This window comes from Sinocyclocheilus grahami, unplaced genomic scaffold (genome assembly GCF_001515645.1).
Source record: "Sinocyclocheilus grahami isolate Dianchi unplaced genomic scaffold, SAMN03320097.WGS_v1.1 scaffold16.1, whole genome shotgun sequence".
NCBI classification, from domain to species: Eukaryota; Metazoa; Chordata; class Actinopteri; order Cypriniformes; family Cyprinidae; genus Sinocyclocheilus; species Sinocyclocheilus grahami.
Genome location: NW_015505195.1, coordinates 444010 through 464045, shown reverse-complemented (window position 1 = coordinate 464045; position 20036 = coordinate 444010). Strand labels below are relative to the sequence as shown.

Here is a 20036-nt window from a genome sequence, read left to right as displayed (position 1 = left end):
AATCAGTTAAAATAATTATATTAAATTGATGCATTTTTAAGGTACACTACCTTTCAAAAGATTGTCATCCGTAAGTTTTTTTTTAATGAATGAGTGAATCAACACTTATTCAGCAAGGATGCATTAAATTGATCCAAAGTGACAGTAAAGACATTTATAATGTTACAAAAGATTTCTATTTCAAATAAATGCTGATTTTTTAAACTTTCTATACATCAAAGAATCCTAAAAATGCTTCACAGTTTCCACAAAAATATTAAGCAACTGTTTTCAACTTCAATAATAATAAATGTATCATATTAGAATGACTTCTGAAGGATCATGTCACACTGAAAACTGTAAAACTGAAAATTCAGTTTGCCATCAAAATAATAAATTCCATTTTAAATTGTATTAGAATAGTAAACGGTTAACTTGAATTGTGATGATATTTCACAATATTACTATTTTAACTGTATTTTGTAACAAATAAATGCAGCCTTGGTGAGCATAAAAATTAAAATCTTTTATAACTGCATTATATAATAAATATCAATATATTATATATTAACTACTAGACACCCTGGTGTCTAGACAAAATCCATAATGATCGACTACTATTTTAAGTGTTTTTGTTGTTACACTGCAGCCGAGACCAGTATACCAGCCATCTGGAGAGTCTGATAAAGAAAACAAAAGACATGATCGACCACAAAGTGCTACCTCCAGCAGTGATCTGTCTCTTACAGAGCAATGTCAGCCTCCTTTCTCCAGGTAAAACACACACATAGTCCCATTTCATTACACCATCTGTGTCATAAGTGTAATGTTTGGCTTTCCAACTAGAAAAACCATTCAAAAGGAAGCTGTTAGTAGGGTAGGTGTTGTTTGCACCAAAGAGCTTCCTTTTAATGTTTATCTGTTCTAAGCACTAAAAAGATTAACAAAATATCCCCTTTCCGTAAATGGGAAGTCATTTGTATTTCCTTACACAGATGACATGCTCTTATTTCAAGTAGTTTTGTAAGAACAGATTAATCCGTCAGCTCAGTGCTTGGCAAGAAGTGTTTGTTGCTAGCCTGTATAGGTTTTCATGGCCACCTTTAAGTGCATGTAGTTGGCAGCGCCTTCTGCATATTGAGGTTGTTAACACTGGGATCTTCCTAAAAATGTATTAAAACTGACTTCAGATTGCATGATTTTTTGCTATATGTGACTCGACTTAAAATATTTACTATACATTTTCATGTGTAAAGTAATGTTGTTTTGTGTGTATGTTAGTGGCAGTCATTTTTGTTTTTAGGTCATATGGTCATTATACTTAAATAATCTGTTGTCTTGTATTTTTTTTCTATAGGAATGGGTTGGGATTTGCAGGGTCACCCTGGCTCCCATCTGACCAGCGTAGTCCTGCTCTGAGGGTCAGCAGCTCCCTAGTGCCCCCTTCTGGCCATATCTTCTCTCAGCTGTTAGAACTTGATCCAGAACCTTCACTACCTAACAGAGAGTTCCGAACTGCACATGCGGCATTCCCCTCAACCACAGGCCACAAAATGAGCCGTATTGAGGCTCTTAAGGCCACAGCTGCCTCTCTCTCCAGCCGTATTGAGAGCGAGGCACGTAAGATAGCCGGTGCCGGAATAAACTACGGTTGTGCCAGGGATACAGGCATGGGTCTTTTAATCCCTAACGATGACCGCTGGGCTAAACCTGTCAGTCCGCCAGTCAGAGAGAATCCAACAGATTCTGATGACCTGGTTGAGAGGATTGAAAAACTGCTTGCTGAGGGTCAGAGCACCTATGATCAGGCCCTTCCAGGTGTAGGCAACCTTCACAGCATTAGGGAGAGGATGGAGACTGGGAACAAACAAACACTCATGCCTTCTGGCCACACTTCTAGAAACACATGCAAGACCCCTTCTCCTCCAAAGCCCGTTGTTCAGGAAGTTGAGCTGGACTCCAGCGGAGGTTCAATCAGCGAGGGTCCTTTGCTGAGTGAGGGAAGTATATCTGACGAAGACCTGCAAGAGCTGCCCAAATCCAGACTGGAAACCACAGGATATAGTGCACATCTGAATGGAGACAGTTTGAACCCAATTTCACGCTTTCAGAAAGAGGCAGAGAAGCACCTGCCCTTTAATGTGTCAAGTCTGGTACAAGGAGGAAGCAATGGAGCGTGGGAAGAACTGGCCAAGGGAAGTCCACACAGTGTTATCAATATATTTACAAAGAACATGAGTTACAGTAAAGGTGAGAACTTCAAAAGCATATTTGACCTGTTATTTAACTGTGTACTAGAGCAGGGCCAAATAAGAATTTTCTGTACATATTTTGTATCAAAACCATAATATTTCAATGTTTTAATATATTAGACAATTTCTAACCACATTTAATAATATATAAAAATAGGAATAATAATATTGTTTTCTAAAGGATAGTTTAGAAAATTGTTTTTGTTAAAAAAAAAAACTATATATATATATATATATATATATATTGTTTTTTGTGTGTAAACTTCTTAGATGTGTTTATAATTTTCCGCTCATTCTAACTGATGTTCAAGACTATCACTTTATGTATTTAATATAAAACAGATGTACACTGCCTTTAAAAGTTTGGGGTCAGTATGTCTCTTATGCTCACAAAGGCTGCATTTATTTAATGAAAATACCATAAAAACAGTAATATTGAGGAATATTATTGCAATTTATTACTGCATTCTTTTTTTAATATATATAAAAAATATGATTATTTTTGTGATGGTAAAGCTGAATTTTCAGCTACCATTACTCCAGTCTTCAGTTTTAAATGATCCTTCAGAAATAATTATAACATGCTGTTTTGATTCACAAGAATCAGTTTTCATTATAAGTGTTGTACATAAATTATTATCAGTGCTCCTTAATATTGTTGTGGGATTTATTTATTTTATTTTTTTCCAAATGAACTGCATTTATTTGAAATAGAAAACTTTTGTAACATTATACATATCTCTACTGCCACGTTGATTAACTTGATATTTACAAATATTATTTTCTTTAAAAAAAACACATTTTACTGACCCCAAACATTTGAACAGAAGTTTAGATTTTCATTGAACACATTTGTTTTTGTAGCGTTTGAAGAGAGGGGCGGTAAGAGTTCTCCGGCTCTCCGCACTGTTCTGTCTGGTGCCAGCTCATTGGATGGAATGGTCTATGAGGAAGACTTTGTTTCCTCACATGCCAGTAGCCAATCAGCATCCAAGAGAAGTCCCAATGGGCTCAGGTAAAGCAAAATAGTTTTAATGCTCAATAGATATACCTTGTTTATTTAAAATATTTTTATAAATGGAGAACAGGGTGAAGTTAAAGGGGTCATATGATGCTATTTTAAAGATCATTTTGTGTATTTGGTGTAACAGAGTATGTTGACATGCTTTAATGTGCAAAAAACATTATTTTTCAAATACTGTACATTATTGTAGTTCCTCTATGCCCCGCCTCTCTCAAAGGGGTCATTTTCTACAAAGCCCCTCCATCCGACAAGCACAGTCTGCTCTGATTGGCCAGCTGACCTAGTGCATTGTGATTGGCCGAACACCACAAGCACTCGTCGGAAATGTAACGCCCCTTTCCATAATCGCGAGCTTCAGCTTTCAACATAAATGTAAAGACAGTACATAATGTCCTTAGTTTTACCATCAGTTCAAGCCCAAAAGGGGAACAGAGTCGCGTGACCGACACAGTGATGATGCTCGCTCGTATGTATTTGCGGTACACAAGCTGCGATTAAGAAAGCGGACTCCACTGTGATGTGACCCTGTCTCTCTCTCACGCACGCACACAACGCGATACTCTACACGGCGCAAAACTCCGCATTTGAACAGTCAATAGCAATTACTTAAACTATTAAGAAAACATACTTACAGTAGCTGATTCAGAATAAGCGCCAGATTTTCATAGCAAAGTCGGAATTTACCCTCTTTTTTTTTTAGAAATAGCCTTTGCACAGCCAGCCTTGTAGGCTACTCTCCTAGGTTCACAAAACTGTCGTCCATAAAATGCATTGCACAAATTCGAAAATCTGTGTTGTGCTGTTCTGTTGTAAATAAATCTTAACCAATGATTCCTCATTGCATCTACTTTCGGAAGGCCAAATAAAGTGCTTTTGCTTTCGCACAGAAACACACAGCGTCTCCCTGACATGGCTGCATCAACACTACTGCGATTCCTGATACCACGCCTTCTTTCTTTGCATGAACATTTTGGCGGCATTACGCAAATATTTCCACATCGTGACATAGAGATGTGGGGGTGTGTTTCAATAAGGCGTTTTAGCCTGGTCTGGATCAGCCTTCTCTTTTAGATAGAATAAATCCTTTTGTGGGAGACTTTGAGCTTTGTAACTCTGCAGATCTTATACATGCAAAAATAGCTACATAACACACTAAAGAAAAGGAAAAGTACAAAATTGCATCATATCACTCCTTTAACACAAACTTTCTAGTAATCAGCCTGAAGAGGGCAGTGTTACTCCATCATACCACCCCTCCCATTTCATGTGCTCTATGTAGAATCATATACACAGAGATGTGGACAATATACCACATTATAAGATTAATGTAAACTCTGATGCCTTCTCTCCACAGTAATGGCCACTGTCGGTTCAGTCCTTCAGACGAGGTACTAAGTGGCAGATTTGCATACAGTAACAGAGCTGGGGAGAGATCTCAACATTCACCAGCTCTCACACCTCTCTCCTCTCCACACTCAGCCAGCTCAAGCAGCAAGAGAGGTCAGATATATTATAGAGGGCCGCATCATGTGATCTTGACTGTGGTACAGTGTAAAATCTGTTTCTGTGCTCTGTGTGCATTCCTATAGGGATATATCAGCTGTACTGGTACTTAAAAATCAGTATTTTTGTAGTATCAACAATTTCACTGATTTTGGTTTTGAACCCTGACATTTTTGTATCATTCCTAATGTTATCTCTGTGTACATTCCTACAGCTTCAGAAAGGAGCCTGCTGGAGGGACAAAGAAACACGTCCTCTGCAGTCTCTGATCTCCCTGCTGAGAGTTTTAAGAAGAGTGGCTCAGACAAAGCATCCAGTCGCAGCTCTCACAGGAGCTTGGACACAGACAGTACACTCGGGGGTGCCTCAGTCCACTCCATTCATAGGTACGGTCTGGAGCATAGACCAGACATATCTTTAAATGCAATATCCATGCTGTTCCTGTTTATCATAATTATTAGAACCCAGAGGAGCCAGTGTCAATATTAGTTCTGCTATATGTCAGGTGGAGGGTACAAGTGTTCTGCCTGCTGTATCCCTTCAGAAAGTGAGGCGGGAGGCAATGTGCACGTACACACTGGCTCTTTTGTTCAGTAGGTTAGCCATGCTGCAGGTCAGGCTCATTGCCAATGAGATATTTCCCCCTATTGTGACATTCGAACCTCCCTGTGGCATTTGTTGAAGCCTGTGAGTCAGATTCCCCTCATGCCTAACTGTGTTTTCAGCGTTTAGAGAGCTGTATCTTCCAGAGATGTGATCTCTGGATTCGTTTATCTGGCAGCAGTGAGTTTAACATAAATTTAAGGCATTCTCCGATCACCAGTGCACGTCTCTACAATAAGGTCTTTGTGCTACTGTAGCTGGACATTGTCAAAGAGAGACCGGACTATTGGGGGTTTTGGTGGTCACAGTATAGTGGTGTGCACAATTCACCTAAACCTGTAAGCTTGTACCATTTGTTTACCTTTTGGATTAATTTTTAATTAAAAAGTCTTGTTTTAAGTAATCTCTGTGAAGTTGGTTTGTTTATTGAATCAAAAATATAAGAATAACAAAAATGCAACAATACAAAAACAAAGAAATATAATTATTAAAATGTTTTTTTTTATTGTTATTATTTTCATTATTAGTTGTTGTTGTTATTAATTATTTTTATCTCTCTGTTTTCTTTCATTAGTTATTTTGGCTCTGAGGGAAAGAAATCTCCCCGAAGCCCTCGTACAACTCCTGCCGCTGGTTCTCCAGCCAGCTCTGGTTCTTCCCGGTTGTCTCCAGGTGACAATATCTCAATCAGAGGGTCCACCCAAGGATCGGGCTCCCCTCGCACAGCTCTGCCCAGTTCCTCCTCCTCCTCCTCTTCAGCTGCTAGGGCTAAATCCAACCCCTCACCCCATACTCAAAGCCCAGGAAGATCAGAGCACAGGACTGCAGGTAAACCTGCTTTGTCTAGATTTTTGTCTAACTGAAATTCTAAAGAAGTCTTCTATAAAAATAAAGAATTTCAGTTCAGGGATGGAATTAGTTTACTTACTCTTCTGTGTGTCCCCAGGCTCAGCGGAGCTCCAGTTTGCTCCTGGGGTCCTCCAGCAGCGTCTGTCTGCTGAGCTCAGTTACCTGGACGCAGTGGAGGAGTCAGTGCGACAGCTCAGTGATGTGGAGCGAGTGAGAGGCGTGTCTCTCGCTCAGCAGGAAACAGTCTCGCTCGCTCAGATTCTCAAGGTGAAGTTATGCACCTGCTAAAGCAATTATCTTACCTCCTGTGGTCATGTATTTGAGGGTGAACTTTAACCTTTGTCTCTTGCAGTCTCAGCAACAGAGGCATGAGCGTGAACTGTATTTGCTAAGGATGAAGGCAGAGCAAGAAGCCCTCGAAACACAACGGCAACTGGAAGAAAGCAGACAGAAAGCTGCACGGGTATTTGCACCACTTTGTTAATAGTTTATTTTTTAGTTTAAAAGCTTTTTGTATGATAACATCATTAGGTGCTTTCTGGTATACTGCTATTCTGGTATGTTTTATTTAAACAGTACTGCACAAGTTTGCATGTATAAATAGATCTACAATAGGGCTGGCCAACTTTGGTCCTGGAGAGCTACAGTCCTGCAGAGTTTCATGCAGAGAAAGCTACAAGGCATATGGGTTGGAGAAAAACTCTCCAGGACCGACGTTGGCTACCCCTGAACAATAATGAAAGGACAATGAAATCAAATTCTGATTCAGACCAAGTTAAAAATGGCAGCTTTAGTTAAATGATTTGCATGTTTTTAATAAACGGATGCTTGTGTTGGATTCAAGACCCATGCAGAGCTGCAAGAGAGTTTGCTCCAGTCTCAACAGCAGGCATTAGGAGGTTTGCATGAGGCCACAAACAAGATGATAAACCAGCAGACTGAGGCTGCACACCACACAGCTGAAACAGCACGACACATTAAACAGGTGAGCTTGTTTCCCCCAAATAATTCTGGATTGAGTCACTGAAAATCTCATTTTATTTCTAAATATGATTACCAATAATTATAATTTAAGAAGCATAAACAGGACAGAACACATAGAAGGGTTATTCTTAAATAAACTAAACCTATTTAAAACTATTTTGTTAATTGAAATAAAGCCCAAATAAAATACAAGTATAAAATGAAATACTTTTTTATCATTAGAAATGTTAAATGAACTTGAACTAAAAGCGGAGCTAAAACCTAAACAGTTAAATAAATAAGTAAATGAAATACATAAAAAAAAAACAGGCACATAAAATAAATTTACAAAAATTATAATGGCAGCTGAGGCTTTTAAATAAAAGCTAAAAGCTAATTCAAAATATTAATAAATGCTCTAATAGTATATAAATAATACTGGATAGAAATTCTATTAATTTATTTCTATTGGTGGATCACAGTTGACATTATTATGTCTTGTGTGTAGAGTCTTTTTACAGTATTTGGACTTATCTTTGTAATTTAATCTTGACTCGCTAAATTAAAATGAATGAAGAAATGCCTACTTAATATCTTATACACAAACTCTTGGGTATTTAATTGGATGCTTGAAAAACCCCTACAACAAGCACAAATGTTTAGAAACAAGATTACATGCTTATCTTCTCGGAGTGTAAAGTATCCTCCCTCAAGGCACTGCAGCTCTTTCTTTAAAGTGAGCTTGAAGGATTAAAAGTGTATTTAACTGTCTCTCTCTTTCTCTCTCTCTATAGATGACTGAGCTGGCTCATTCACAGATTGCAGGAGCGCTAAGTGTTCCTGGCCCCTCCATTACGACCCTGTATGATCAACAGAAACAGCACACCCACGGTTTGAAACAGCAGCAGCCACTCCCCCACACGGACAGGTAACTCTCTCACCTCAGATATGGCCATTCACTATTCTGATTCATCTTCCTGTACCATGCTTCAGCGTCACTTGGGCATAGAAGCCAGATAATGTTCTGCATTAAAGGAATAATTAATTGGGAAATGAAAATCTGTCATTATTTCGTTCCAAACCTTGGATCTTATGTGAAAGTTTGAATATGCAAAAGTGCAGATGAGAAATGATAGCCACGGCAGGGGATTTGGAACAACATGGAGATGAGTAAATCATTATGGTATTTTCATTTTTGAGTGAACTATCCTTTTAACCATGCTTTCACTTTGCATTTTCTAAAGTGAAAGATTTTTTCATAGAAAGATTTTTTGTCATATTAGTGATTGCGATCTATACATCAGTACTGATTCTGTTTTGGATCTTCTCCAGTAGCTGGAAGAGTGAGCTGTCTCCTGAGAGACATAAGAGTCCATCAGAGGTCGAGACGCCACCAGACAGCCTCTCAGAGTCCTTCCTTTCCAGGAGACCCACCATCAGGTAACACACTGTACACATTTGAGCTGATTTTTCTTTTACAGCCCAAATGAATGGTTTTATAGAACATACAGTCAGTAAAACGCTAATTTCTGTCTCTCTGTTTTTAAGTGGTGGTGACAGCAGTAGTACCCAGCTAAGTCCACCTCGTTCTGATCAAAAGGAGAGGAAGACAGCAGGAAAAGACAGGAGCAGTAGTTCAGTGGAGGACCAGGCTCACACCGCTGCCGATGACTCCCTTTGCTCGGACATTGTGCGCAGCCCGCTTGAAGAGAAAGGTAAAGCTCACATTTTTGTGGACAAGCAACTTAAATAGTCTGTCTTGAGAAATGTGAGTAGTTTTGACTACTTCCTGCCTATTCCTTCAATCAGCTGACAGTTGAGATGATGTCTGAGCTACACTTGCAAATTAATGTATAATAAATTAAATAGTCATTATTGAATTGCTTAAATGTTGTCATGTTTACAGAACAGAAATAACAGCTAAAATGTTGCTGGGTTGTTTATCCCCAGGCGGAGATCAAACGACTGCAGGAGGCCAATAAAGCAGCGAGGAGAGAGAGACAGCTGCTCCTCAAACAGCAGGAGGAGATCGAAAGAATGCGACACACAACACTCAGACTCAAAGAGAGGCTCAAGAGTGCCGACACAAAGCTGGTCAGTCCTTTGATTGTGTTTTAAAATTTTCCTAAATAAAATATATATTTTTTGTTTTTTAAGTACTATATGTAGTTTATTGAACATATCACACTTTTTATTTTATTTTTATGAAACATCTGCAGGAGTCACCCGTATCAGGTGTGGCAGAGGAGTCTGCTCCGCCCAGTGGGATTGTGACAGACGCAGAGACCCGTAGTTCCTCCCCCATTTCTGTGTCGGGCAGTGAAACCAGCAGCATCATGCAGAAACTGAAAAAGATGCGCTCTCACATGGACGAAAAGTAAATAAACCCTCACGCATGTTTCTTTTCTATCCATCCATCTTTTTCCTCTTCTGTCCTCTCAAATAATGCAGAAAATCTTTTTGTGCATTTGATTATATTAACCAAACTTGAATGAACCTTATGCATACGTTATCTAGTGCAAACCTCTTTCAAGAAGGCCAAACAGACAATGAATGTTTTTTTTTGTACTCAGGGGTGATTTCTTATTTATGACTTGGCTAATGCTACTAATAACATGTATTAATTTCTTCGAGGTTCGTCTACAGCTTGCTGACTATGTGACATTTTTAAGTGTTTGTTTATTTCTGTGTGCACAGGGTTTGAACATAAGCGTGCTCTGTGTAGGAAAACACCCCTCTCCCTTAATGAATGGAGGAATCTTTCACATCTAAAATAGAGAGCAGCTTCTTTATGCCATTAGTAAACAGGATGTACATTCTGCTAGCCAGATTTCTGAAACAATATGCAGGTCACAAGATTTCTCTAATGCATTTCATAACCTCCACATTTTTTCTAAATGCTTTGTCCATTGTGTGTGATCTCATTCTCCCATATTCAGCCTCTCAATCCTTGACAACAAGTTCTTGTTTACAGTCATATCTTGACAACTGGTGAGGGTCGTCCCGTTGTTCAGAAACTTTTCATAGCACTGACACAAATATTTTTGTCCTGAGAATAAAATTGGTACACAGAGGGAAGGGATTTCACGCTTGTCTGATTTAACTAATCACATGCTGTGTTGCGATTGTAGCACCCGTTCGCACTCTTCTGCTCACTTTCTAGCTCTCACTAATAGCATGATGATCTCTTTTGTATAACTTCCAGCTGTATTTATTCAGTACTCATCCGTGTAAACACTTTATCCTGCATCTCATTCAAAGTGATATGTAATCCAGTCTAGGCAGCTCTTTTTGTAAAAGCAAATATAATTATTATTTGCATTTTTGTCATCTTCCCTTTATTTAGTTAATTTAATAAATTAATGTATTTACTTTTATCACAGCAAAATTAGCAGAATTAGTCACTCAAACATGCCTGCATAGAAAAACAACTTGTTAATTTTACAAAGAAATGTCTGGGGCATAGATCTATAGCATAAACGGTTGTGTATTTCTCAAAAATTCAAAATCACCATAAATGAATTCATACTACCTTTATGGATATTCACATGTGTTCGTCACAAATGTACTTGTTAATAATTGTTTAAAAGTTTTGCTTTTTATTATTTTTTATGCTTTTTTTATTTTATTCACTTAAGCTACTTAGAATTGAACTTTACTTTAATGTTTAAAACGGTCGTTTTAATTTTGGTAAGACTGAAATATGACGGGTGTTTCTGATAATTTTGTGAGACTCTCCAGACTGCTGTTTTGGAGCAGATAAATGTTTCCAGGCAAGCTTGTAATTACAGAGACCTTTCATCTTACTCGTAAAGGATTTTTTTTTTTTACTTGTTTGTGACACAGTAGTGGCTTGTTAAGGATTTGCAGCATGTAGTTAACCGCTAAAAGTCAATAACTGATGTGTTTGTTGCACAGTAGTTAGAGAAAAGTAAGGAGAAACATATTTACACTCAATCTCTTTTTCTGTCTCCATATCTGTGTGTTTCTTATGTCTCTCTCTCTCTTCTCTTTTATTGTTTCATTCTCTCCAACTCTGTTCTTCTTGATTTTTGACTGTCCTCTCCTCTCTTTCTTCCTTAGACACTGTTCTCCTGTCCATTATTTCTTCTCTGTCTTTACGGCTCATCACTGGGCCTCTCTGTCTGTCTGTCTCCCAAAACTCAACCCCAAATTCCAGTTCTTTATCTACAGCCAGTTGGTCAGGTACAGTTACCCACAATCTTCCTCTCTCTTCCCATCCCTCCCTCCTCCCCTCTCTCAGCACCTATTTCCCATGGAGCATGCTTTTGTTCATCCACTGCCACAGCTGGGTGGGTGGGGGAGTGTTTAGTGGGGATAAAAACAGAAAGAGGAATGCAGTGATGAATGAATGGATGAAAATGAACTGACTATACCATGCTGAAATAAGCAGATTCTTTGGCTAAAGCTAGTTTAATATTAAGCATAGTTATTTATCTGACTGGGGAAGATTATTTTAATTTCTAATGATTAAATGATTTATCAAAATCCTTTGCGATTGGTTTTTGAGACTTGATTTGCTGATCAAATACAGGCAAATGTTTTGAAAATGATTACCATCAATCTCAAAGCCAAAGATTTGACTTGTTTAAATCATGGTGGGTTAAATGAGTGATTTCTGGGTCTTATTTCTTTTGTCTCTGTGGTGTGATCCTGTCAAATCCAGCCTTTGCCTTATTGCTAATCTGTCTTGTATTAATATGTAAATGTAATTTATATATGGTGAATCTAACAAAAACATGTCTATATTTTACATTAAATTCAAAAGGGAAAAAATAAAACTCTATTTTGCAAATTTGAAGCCTGTTTTTATGACCATCAACTTTTGCATCATTATCTTCATGACCGTTAAGAAAATGTATGCCCTCCTAAATGTTCATTCCTGTAATGCTTCAAGATTATTATTTTTTTACCTCATTTCTTTTTCAGTTGTTTATTGTCATGTTTATTATATAGTTTTGAGTGTCAGTACATTCTCATTACTATAAAATAAAAAAATATAAAAAATGTTTGCATTACAGAAATAAGGGGGGTTGAATTATTTAGTAACTTAATTGTCATGAAAATCACAATGCAAATCATCTTGATGATCTTAAATTTAGGGTTTATTGCCTTTTTGCAAAATATAGTTTTTTTTCTGATTTGTGGTGAAATACAACCTCAACAACTTTCGTGAGCTTCAACCATGCACCACACACAAAGTGTCTCCATTAAATTAGTTAAATAAATGCCAGTTCTTGAACTTGGTATCGTGGTGAGTGGAGACCGGGAGGAATATCTCTTTTCAGACAGGCCGGGCAGACTGATATATTGGATGCTTCTGAATAATGCTAGTTTAGGACTTCTTCATCTGCCCAATGGCCACAGTAAATCTTAACTCCAGGCCCTGATTAAATAAGTGTAGCCCGCGATGAGCTAATGAGTATATATGACTGAGGCAACATAATAGAATTTATGGTTAGATGAAGATGGCCGCTGTATTCACGAGGCAAGACGATTGCTTTTAGATAAAGCCATCTGTTTTTATCTAACATGTTTTTAATTATCTTAAACCTCAATGAAAAAGCCAGGCGGGTTTGATCCCTCAGACCAAAGTCATGATACATGGAGGGCTTTTTTATAAAAAAAAAAAAAACGATGACCTGCCTTCAGTGAAGCACAAGTTTTTAACTGGCAAAGCTTGCTAAAAAATATGAAATTCTTCTTATTCAGATTTCACTTTAATGTGCTTTATCATGTGTAAAAACTATACATTTGTATTGGCAAAGCCTTATTTATTTATTTATTTATATTTCTGACTAAAGCCAAATATACAATCAAATAATTCCACTGCAGGATTGCACTTACAGAGACAAAAGCGTAACACTGTCAAACCCTGGGTGGACCTGCGTGTTTCAGTTTGTCTCCATGTGTCACCCATGAGCTGTATCAGATGCATGAGCTTTACCCTGAAAAGGGTGTTAAAGACACAATAGGGCTGTTTTCCCCATTAAAATGAATGCAGGTCTCCAAGTGGAGCCTTGCCTGTTTTGGAGTGTGTGTGTGTGTGTGTGAGGATGTGTGGGTGCACATCCTTTCCAAAAGAGACTAATCTGGTGTTTGAAGAAGGTTTGTGAGTGAGTGGCATAATTTGGACGTCTGCTTTGCCTGCTTTTGTGGTGGTCTGTCTCCAGATCTTGTCACTTTGCTTTACACAATCTTGTTTCTCGTCTTTTCTGTCTCTCTTTTTGTCTCTCTCGCTCTCTGTCCTGTAGGTTTCTCACTAAAAGGGAGCAGCAGTTGATGCAGAGGCGCAAACATGCAGAGGAACTTCTTGAGTGGAGGCAGCGGTTGGACGCGGAGGAGGCCGAAGTGCGCCGCATGGAGAAACAAGCTCTGGAAGCCTGGGAAAAACAACAGCAGCCACGCAACCGAACACCACTGCAGCAACGCAGCTGGGAAAGTGAGCACAATAAAACCAACGGTGGACAAGAGAGTCCCACAGGACAAGGTGAAGAGTGTGAAAAACACAGAGAAGGAAAGGAAGTGATATTGAAAGTACCAAACCAGCACTCCTAAAATTCATCTGAAAGATCCACATTTACTGCCTGAAAAATATCTAATATTGAATCAATAAATAATGCAATTAGAATAACAAGACACTATATAGAGCTGTTACCAATCAAATGAAATCACTAACAACAGAATTCATATTTGCACTGCAGAGGCAGCACAGAAGCTGCATCTGAATAGGTAGTTACAACTGAAGAAATATTGTTGAGATCAGTGTTTTTGAAATAAAAATTTTAATATATAAATATGATGAAAATAAATATGAATGTCAAACTAAAACTGCCAGTAGGCTAGGTGGAGGCAAATTATATGAGTGAGTCGTGGAATAATTTATTCAAACGATTTGTTCATAGCAGCTGATTTATTTAGTAATGAAACACTGCTGTGTTGCATGGAGCACAACAGTTCTGCAATGGATTTGTTTCGTTGCCAAAATAGACACACAAAAAAAGGAATAATAATTAAAATTGTGTCTAAAATGTAATTTTAAAATTAATATTACGTTTAGCTCTCTTGCTCTTGTGATATTGCTTAAGTCATGTATAAAAACAAGATATCATGCAAGTACTACTGTACAGCACAGCCTCTTGTGGCTTATTGATTTATAAATGTGCTCTTTTAGCCCCTCAAAAGGTTTTCTGCTGTTTGTTTACTCTTTTCAGTTTTTTTTTTTTTTTTTTAAGTCAGTGCAAAAAAGCGTCAAAGCAACAATTATGAATTGAACTGTTACATCTTGTGTATCTGTATGCATGTTCTCACAGAAGCAGGCAGCGAAGATGATGGCTCCCCAGCATTGTCTGTGTCCAGTGTGCACACTGATTTGTCTGTTCCAGAGCAGCTGGCCAGCCCTTCCTCAGACCGACCTGTCTCTGAACTCCACTCTCCTCATCCGAGCAACAGTCCTGCCTCTGATACTATCTACTCACCTGAGTTTAACGCCACAGACAGTAAACAGGTGAAAACTGAACCTATACATAGAGAGACATGGAGTTTTGTTAAAAAAATGTATTTGCTTCTCCATCTAATGTTTGTCATTAGAGCTATGATTGGATATTGAGCATAGGGATATGCAAAATTGTTTGCATCTTTCAAGTAGTCCAAAGTTGTTAATGTGCTGTTACATTAAACAGGGTTGATTATAGCTCTCTTTGGTGAGTGTGATTTACATGTCCATGATCCTTCTTCCTGTATGTGTTGCAGTCTCCTCCAGAGAAAGCCAGCCTCAGCTCTCTTCGACATTCAGACAGTAGCCAGCCTGGGACTGTCAATGGCACCAGCGGAAGCAGCAAGATGCAGGTGCGCTCCAGCTCCAAGACCAGTGAGCCCCACACCAGTGACCCTCATTCAGCCACTCCATCCGGTAAGATCCTTGCTACCCCCATCAGACTTTGGAAATTATCTGGATTTGTCCTATCAATGTAATGTAGACCTGTTTTCTTTGAAGACTGCAACATTTAGAATAGTTTCATGTAGCATTTGGCTTTCTTAATCCATGTCATCCTTGGTCTTTTTTACTTGCTTAATTTTCTAATAATAGTAATAGTTCTAAAAGTGCTACATACCAGGTATGTTAATTTAGCCTGCTCCAGTTTATCCTTTACATCTTTACTAAATTGGATATGTGAACGCAAGAAGAGGAACACTGTGCCAGCAAAATATAATGCTCTGTTTATCTCTGTGTGTGCACTTCTCTGGATTAAACCATGTTATTAGAGCACAGATGAGTCTATCTGCCTTATATAGATGATCTGTCTAAAAGAGAGACTGTGCTAAAAGAAACTGTGCTTCTTTTAGGTTTAAAGCATTACCTATCTTTAATATTTAAATGTTCTACTTTTCCACTTCTAATCTTTATAGAGACTATAAAATGTTTAATGCCATATTAAGTGTTTTTTTAGCAAAGACAATGATTTGACAATGGTGATATTTTTTGTGCTCTTACCTCAGAGACCACATCCGATCAGAGTGATATTGAGAGCCGTATTCGCGCCCTTAAGGATGAGCTACGCAAGCGCAAATCAGTGGTGTACCAGCTAAAGAAAGAGCAAAAGAAGAGGCAAAAAGAGCGACTGAAAGCTCAGGAGGCGAGTCTGCTGAAACAGTTGGAGGTCAGCCATCATTACCTTTCATATTCATCACCTGTTTCTGTACTGTTTCTCTTAAAGAAACCGCTTGTCTTGCTGTGTTATTTTGCTATAGTATTTTAATTGGCTATTAAAAAAAATGCTATCCATATGCTGTATGTGTTAATGTTTGAAGCTCTCGGGACAAACTAACTTTGCCAATGGATTCTGGGCCGGGGTTGAACTGGACAACCCTGAGGGAAGTAACAATGGAACTTACGATGGGGTGGTGTACTTTGAGTGTAGGGAAAAACATGGTATATTCGCCTCAACAGACGAGATCTCTCGTCTTCCAGAGAAATTTGAGGCCAGTGCAGACACTGAAGATGAAGATTCATCATATGATGACCAGCCAAATAGTAAAAACAAAGGTTCTGAGAAACAGTTGGTACACAGAAATCTGTTAAACAAAATGAAAGGAGAAAAATCTGACCTAGATTTGCATCCTGAGGCCAGAAAGCCTTTGGATGAACATGAAAAGCCATTGGAACGCAACATCAAACAGCTTTCAACTGGGCAAAGCACCTTTATTAAATCTCAGCATAACCTGGATTTTAATGATATTGACTGCAATATCATTAAAGACTGTGACAAAAGTCGGCACACTGTGCCTAACGGCAGAGACAGGCACATCATTTTCAAATTCGAGGACGCATCTGTTGATAATGTTGGTTCATTGCTCAATAATTTGGATAAAGGGACATCTAACAAACAAAAGCAGGAAGAGGAACCAACAGCAGTCATTTTGGACCTGTTGGTTGAGGATGAGAAGTCTAGAGTTGATGTTCTTCAGAAATCCACTGACATCTCAATCGAGGAGGCCAGTCTCGATAATAGAGAAGACTTGAATAACAAAAGGGCTTTGACTACACTAGCAGATAAACTTGTGGAAAGCTTCTTAAGTGATGCGGTGAAGCAATTTCAGAAGATCAAGAAAGACAAAGAGGAGAAGTTATCAGCTGCTAATCAGTTGAAAAGAGACTTCATCAATGAAGATGATGGACTTAGAAGCAACAAATTTAAGTCTCAGAGCAGGTCTTCATCTAAAACAAAGACCGAGAGTTTCCGCTCCTCATTTGATGATGATCAGGAGGAGCTTTCATCTCCAGAGCATTGCAACAGACCTGTAAGTGACTTTGAAGATTTTGATTTATCTAAAGATCCTATAGAATAGAATAAATGAGAAACCAGTTATGATAATGTTGGTTCATTGCTCAATAATTTGGATAAAGGGACATCTAACAAACAAAAGCAGGAAGAGGAACCAACAGCAGTCATTTTGGACCTGTTGGTTGAGGATGAGAAGTCTAGAGTTGATGTTCTTCAGAAATCCACTGACATCTCAATCGAGGAGGCCAGTCTCGATAATAGAGAAGACTTGAATAACAAAAGGGCTTTGACTACACTAGCAGATAAACTTGTGGAAAGCTTCTTAAGTGATGCGGTGAAGCAATTTCAGAAGATCAAGAAAGACAAAGAGGAGAAGTTATCAGCTGCTAATCAGTTGAAAAGAGACTTCATCAATGAAGATGATGGACTTAGAAGCAACAAATTTAAGTCTCAGAGCAGGTCTTCATCTAAAACAAAGACCGAGAGTTTCCGCTCCTCATTTGATAATGATCAGGAGGAACTTTCATCTCCAGAGCATTGCAACAGACCTGTAAGTGACTTTGAAGATTTTGATTTATCTAAAGATCCTATAGAATAGAATAAATGAGAAACCAGTTAAAAAAACAGTCTTCAATAAAAGTTATTTATTGAAATTAAGTGAATGATTTACCCAACAAACTGATAACATTGCTAATGTGTAAAGCTTAAATTGGCATTTCCAGCTGTATTGACAGACATCTGAGGGCTGATGTTACCTTGGAACCTTCTTTTTAGGCCTGCAGTGTGTTGCAAAGTTCAAAATCAGATCTTCTCTTGAGGGAAATTGTAAGAGGTGATCTTGATTAGTGTTAACTATGCTTCTTCAACAGGAGAGCCCTGTACTGGGTACGAGTGGACAGGAAGAGCTAGCTAAACGTCTGGCAGAGCTGGAACTGAGCCGTGAGCTCTTCGATGTCCTTGGTGATGAGCAGGACTGGTTTGATGAGGACTTTGGTCTCAGTTCACGAAAACAACAGCAGAAGCAAAAACGTCAACAGCAGCAAGATGGGATTTCTAGCTCCTTGAGTTTAAGTGCGGGAGAACAGGTCAAAACACCACCCAGGCCTGAACTTCCCGTGCAGATGAAGCAACCTGAGGAGCCTGCCATCATTGTTCCTCACACTGTCCAGGAGGTGGAGAAACTGGTCATCGCTGCTACTCGGGAGATCTGGAAAAGCTGCAAACTGGGTCATGGTAGACCAAGCCTGATTGGAGTATCCAAACCTCAGCCCTCTAATATTTTTCTGGAAGGAGACTCCAAAGCCAGTGACCTGGAGACTCAATGCCAACAAAGCTACAAACTGGTAGGGATTGAGATGCTCACGTTGAGGTGTTTGTTTAACCTTGACAAGGTTTTTGTAAACATTTCCAAGAAGATGAATAAAAATATTTGCTGTTATATTGATTTACAGGCCATCTTTGATTTATCATGGGAAGTTATTCAAGACATCTATGCAGAAGATCCAAAAGTTGATCAGCCACAATGGATGAAGCCACGTCGCCTTAATTCCACCTACTTCCATCAGGTGAAATGCCCCAATGACATCACAATAGTCCAGGTATGCAAAGTGACAGTAAAGACTTTTAACGATGATAAAAAAAATATTTCTATTTCAAATGCTGTTCTTTTGAATGTTGTCCATCAATTAAAAGAATATCACTGTTTCCACAAAAATATTAAGCAGCACAAATTTTTTAAACATCGATAATAATGTTTTTTGAGCACCAAATCAGTATATTGGAATGACTTGATCATGTGACACTGAAAACTGAAGTAATGGCTGCTGAAAATTCAGTTTTACCATCATAAATATTTTATTCATTTAAGTATGTTTATTTGTGTTTATGTATTTTCTTTATTCAGGAATTTGTCACCACTGAGGTACTGAAGTTGTGTGGTCTAAAGAAAGAGCAGAACCAGAAAACAGACTGGCAGAAAATGATCAAATTTGGACGGAAAAAGCGAGACAGAGTTGACCACATTCTAGTAAGTGTATTAAACCTCAAATTCAGAATGCTGGTGTCTGAAATGGCATTTTATTTGATTTATAGACTTGCTTAGGCATTTAAATGTCTATAATCACTCTTCCACTTCAAGGTCCAGGAGTTGCATGAAGAGGAATCCCAGTGGGTGAACTATGATGAGGATGAACTTTTTGTAAAGATGCAGCTTGCTGATGGGATTTTTGATGCCTTGCTAAAAGACACTGCTGACGTTCTGACCCAAATCCAAGAGAAGAAGTCCAAAAGAACTCTTTGATGATGCCTGTACAGAGATATGTTTTAGGTACCTTCTGTTAAACACAAAATAAAGGATTTGGCATAAAAGGACTCTCAGTGAGGAATTCTCTTTCAGTCTGCTTGTGCAATCCACGGAAAGTTGTGGATCCAGGATTCCAGGCCACAACACCTTGTCAGAGGTCTGACTTGTCATGGAGTTGTTCACATTCTCATCCGGGAAGTCTGATGAACTCAGCTCTTGATGGTCCGGTGTTAATTGTAGCAGCTGTTTGGGTCCAGATTCCTCATACTGTGTCTGTTCATCACCGCTGCTAAAACTGGCTCTGCCATTCTCAAGTCTTGTGATTAAAACTCAAGGGTCAGATCAAATCAGGACAGAACTAAAGACTCAAAGACTTGTTTTTATTTCCAACTAGATTGTATCATAAGAAATACTTTTTTTTTTTCTTCTTTAATTCTAGTAAAAAAAAATTTAAGTAACATTTGAATTTGAAAGTAACATTGGAAAGTTTTTAAAGAAAAGAGATTATTTTACCATTTACATGATTAATTGCAGAACTAAGCACAATAAGTACAATTTGAATGTTGAAATGGCAATACAGTGTAAAGGGATTTGATGCAAGATAATGTTGAATGCAAAAATATGTAAATGATATTTAACTGCTTTTTGAAAGCAACAGGACAACTTCTCGTAATGGTTTTGTTTTGCTCCATACAAAACAATGTTGTATTGGCAACACCTGCTACAGTTGTTGGATGCCAAAAGATTGAATTGAA

The 20036-nt window shown here is 38.3% G+C and overlaps 1 protein-coding gene across 1 annotated transcript in view; it reads left to right on the top strand.

Annotated features, from left to right (window-relative positions):
- LOC107549669 (centrosome-associated protein 350-like) overlaps positions 1 to 19719 on the top strand; it is a 38329-nt gene extending 18610 nt beyond the window's left edge. Inside the window, exons 12-35 of the mRNA XM_016230847.1 lie at positions 629 to 753; positions 1337 to 2229; positions 3096 to 3246; positions 4610 to 4755; positions 4973 to 5144; positions 5936 to 6189; positions 6308 to 6477; positions 6563 to 6673; positions 7055 to 7195; positions 7968 to 8101; positions 8506 to 8613; positions 8722 to 8905; positions 9124 to 9267; positions 9393 to 9550; positions 11257 to 11379; positions 13449 to 13684; positions 14508 to 14701; positions 14947 to 15106; positions 15694 to 15854; positions 16006 to 16995; positions 17849 to 18322; positions 18431 to 18577; positions 18883 to 19005; positions 19117 to 19719. Coding sequence (XP_016086333.1) covers positions 629 to 753; positions 1337 to 2229; positions 3096 to 3246; positions 4610 to 4755; positions 4973 to 5144; positions 5936 to 6189; positions 6308 to 6477; positions 6563 to 6673; positions 7055 to 7195; positions 7968 to 8101; positions 8506 to 8613; positions 8722 to 8905; positions 9124 to 9267; positions 9393 to 9550; positions 11257 to 11379; positions 13449 to 13684; positions 14508 to 14701; positions 14947 to 15106; positions 15694 to 15854; positions 16006 to 16995; positions 17849 to 18322; positions 18431 to 18577; positions 18883 to 19005; positions 19117 to 19278 — 5661 coding nt within the window. The 3' untranslated portion in view covers positions 19279 to 19719. The remainder of the gene's footprint in view (positions 1 to 628; positions 754 to 1336; positions 2230 to 3095; positions 3247 to 4609; positions 4756 to 4972; positions 5145 to 5935; positions 6190 to 6307; positions 6478 to 6562; positions 6674 to 7054; positions 7196 to 7967; positions 8102 to 8505; positions 8614 to 8721; positions 8906 to 9123; positions 9268 to 9392; positions 9551 to 11256; positions 11380 to 13448; positions 13685 to 14507; positions 14702 to 14946; positions 15107 to 15693; positions 15855 to 16005; positions 16996 to 17848; positions 18323 to 18430; positions 18578 to 18882; positions 19006 to 19116) is intronic.
- Positions 19720 to 20036: the final 317 nt, after the last annotated feature.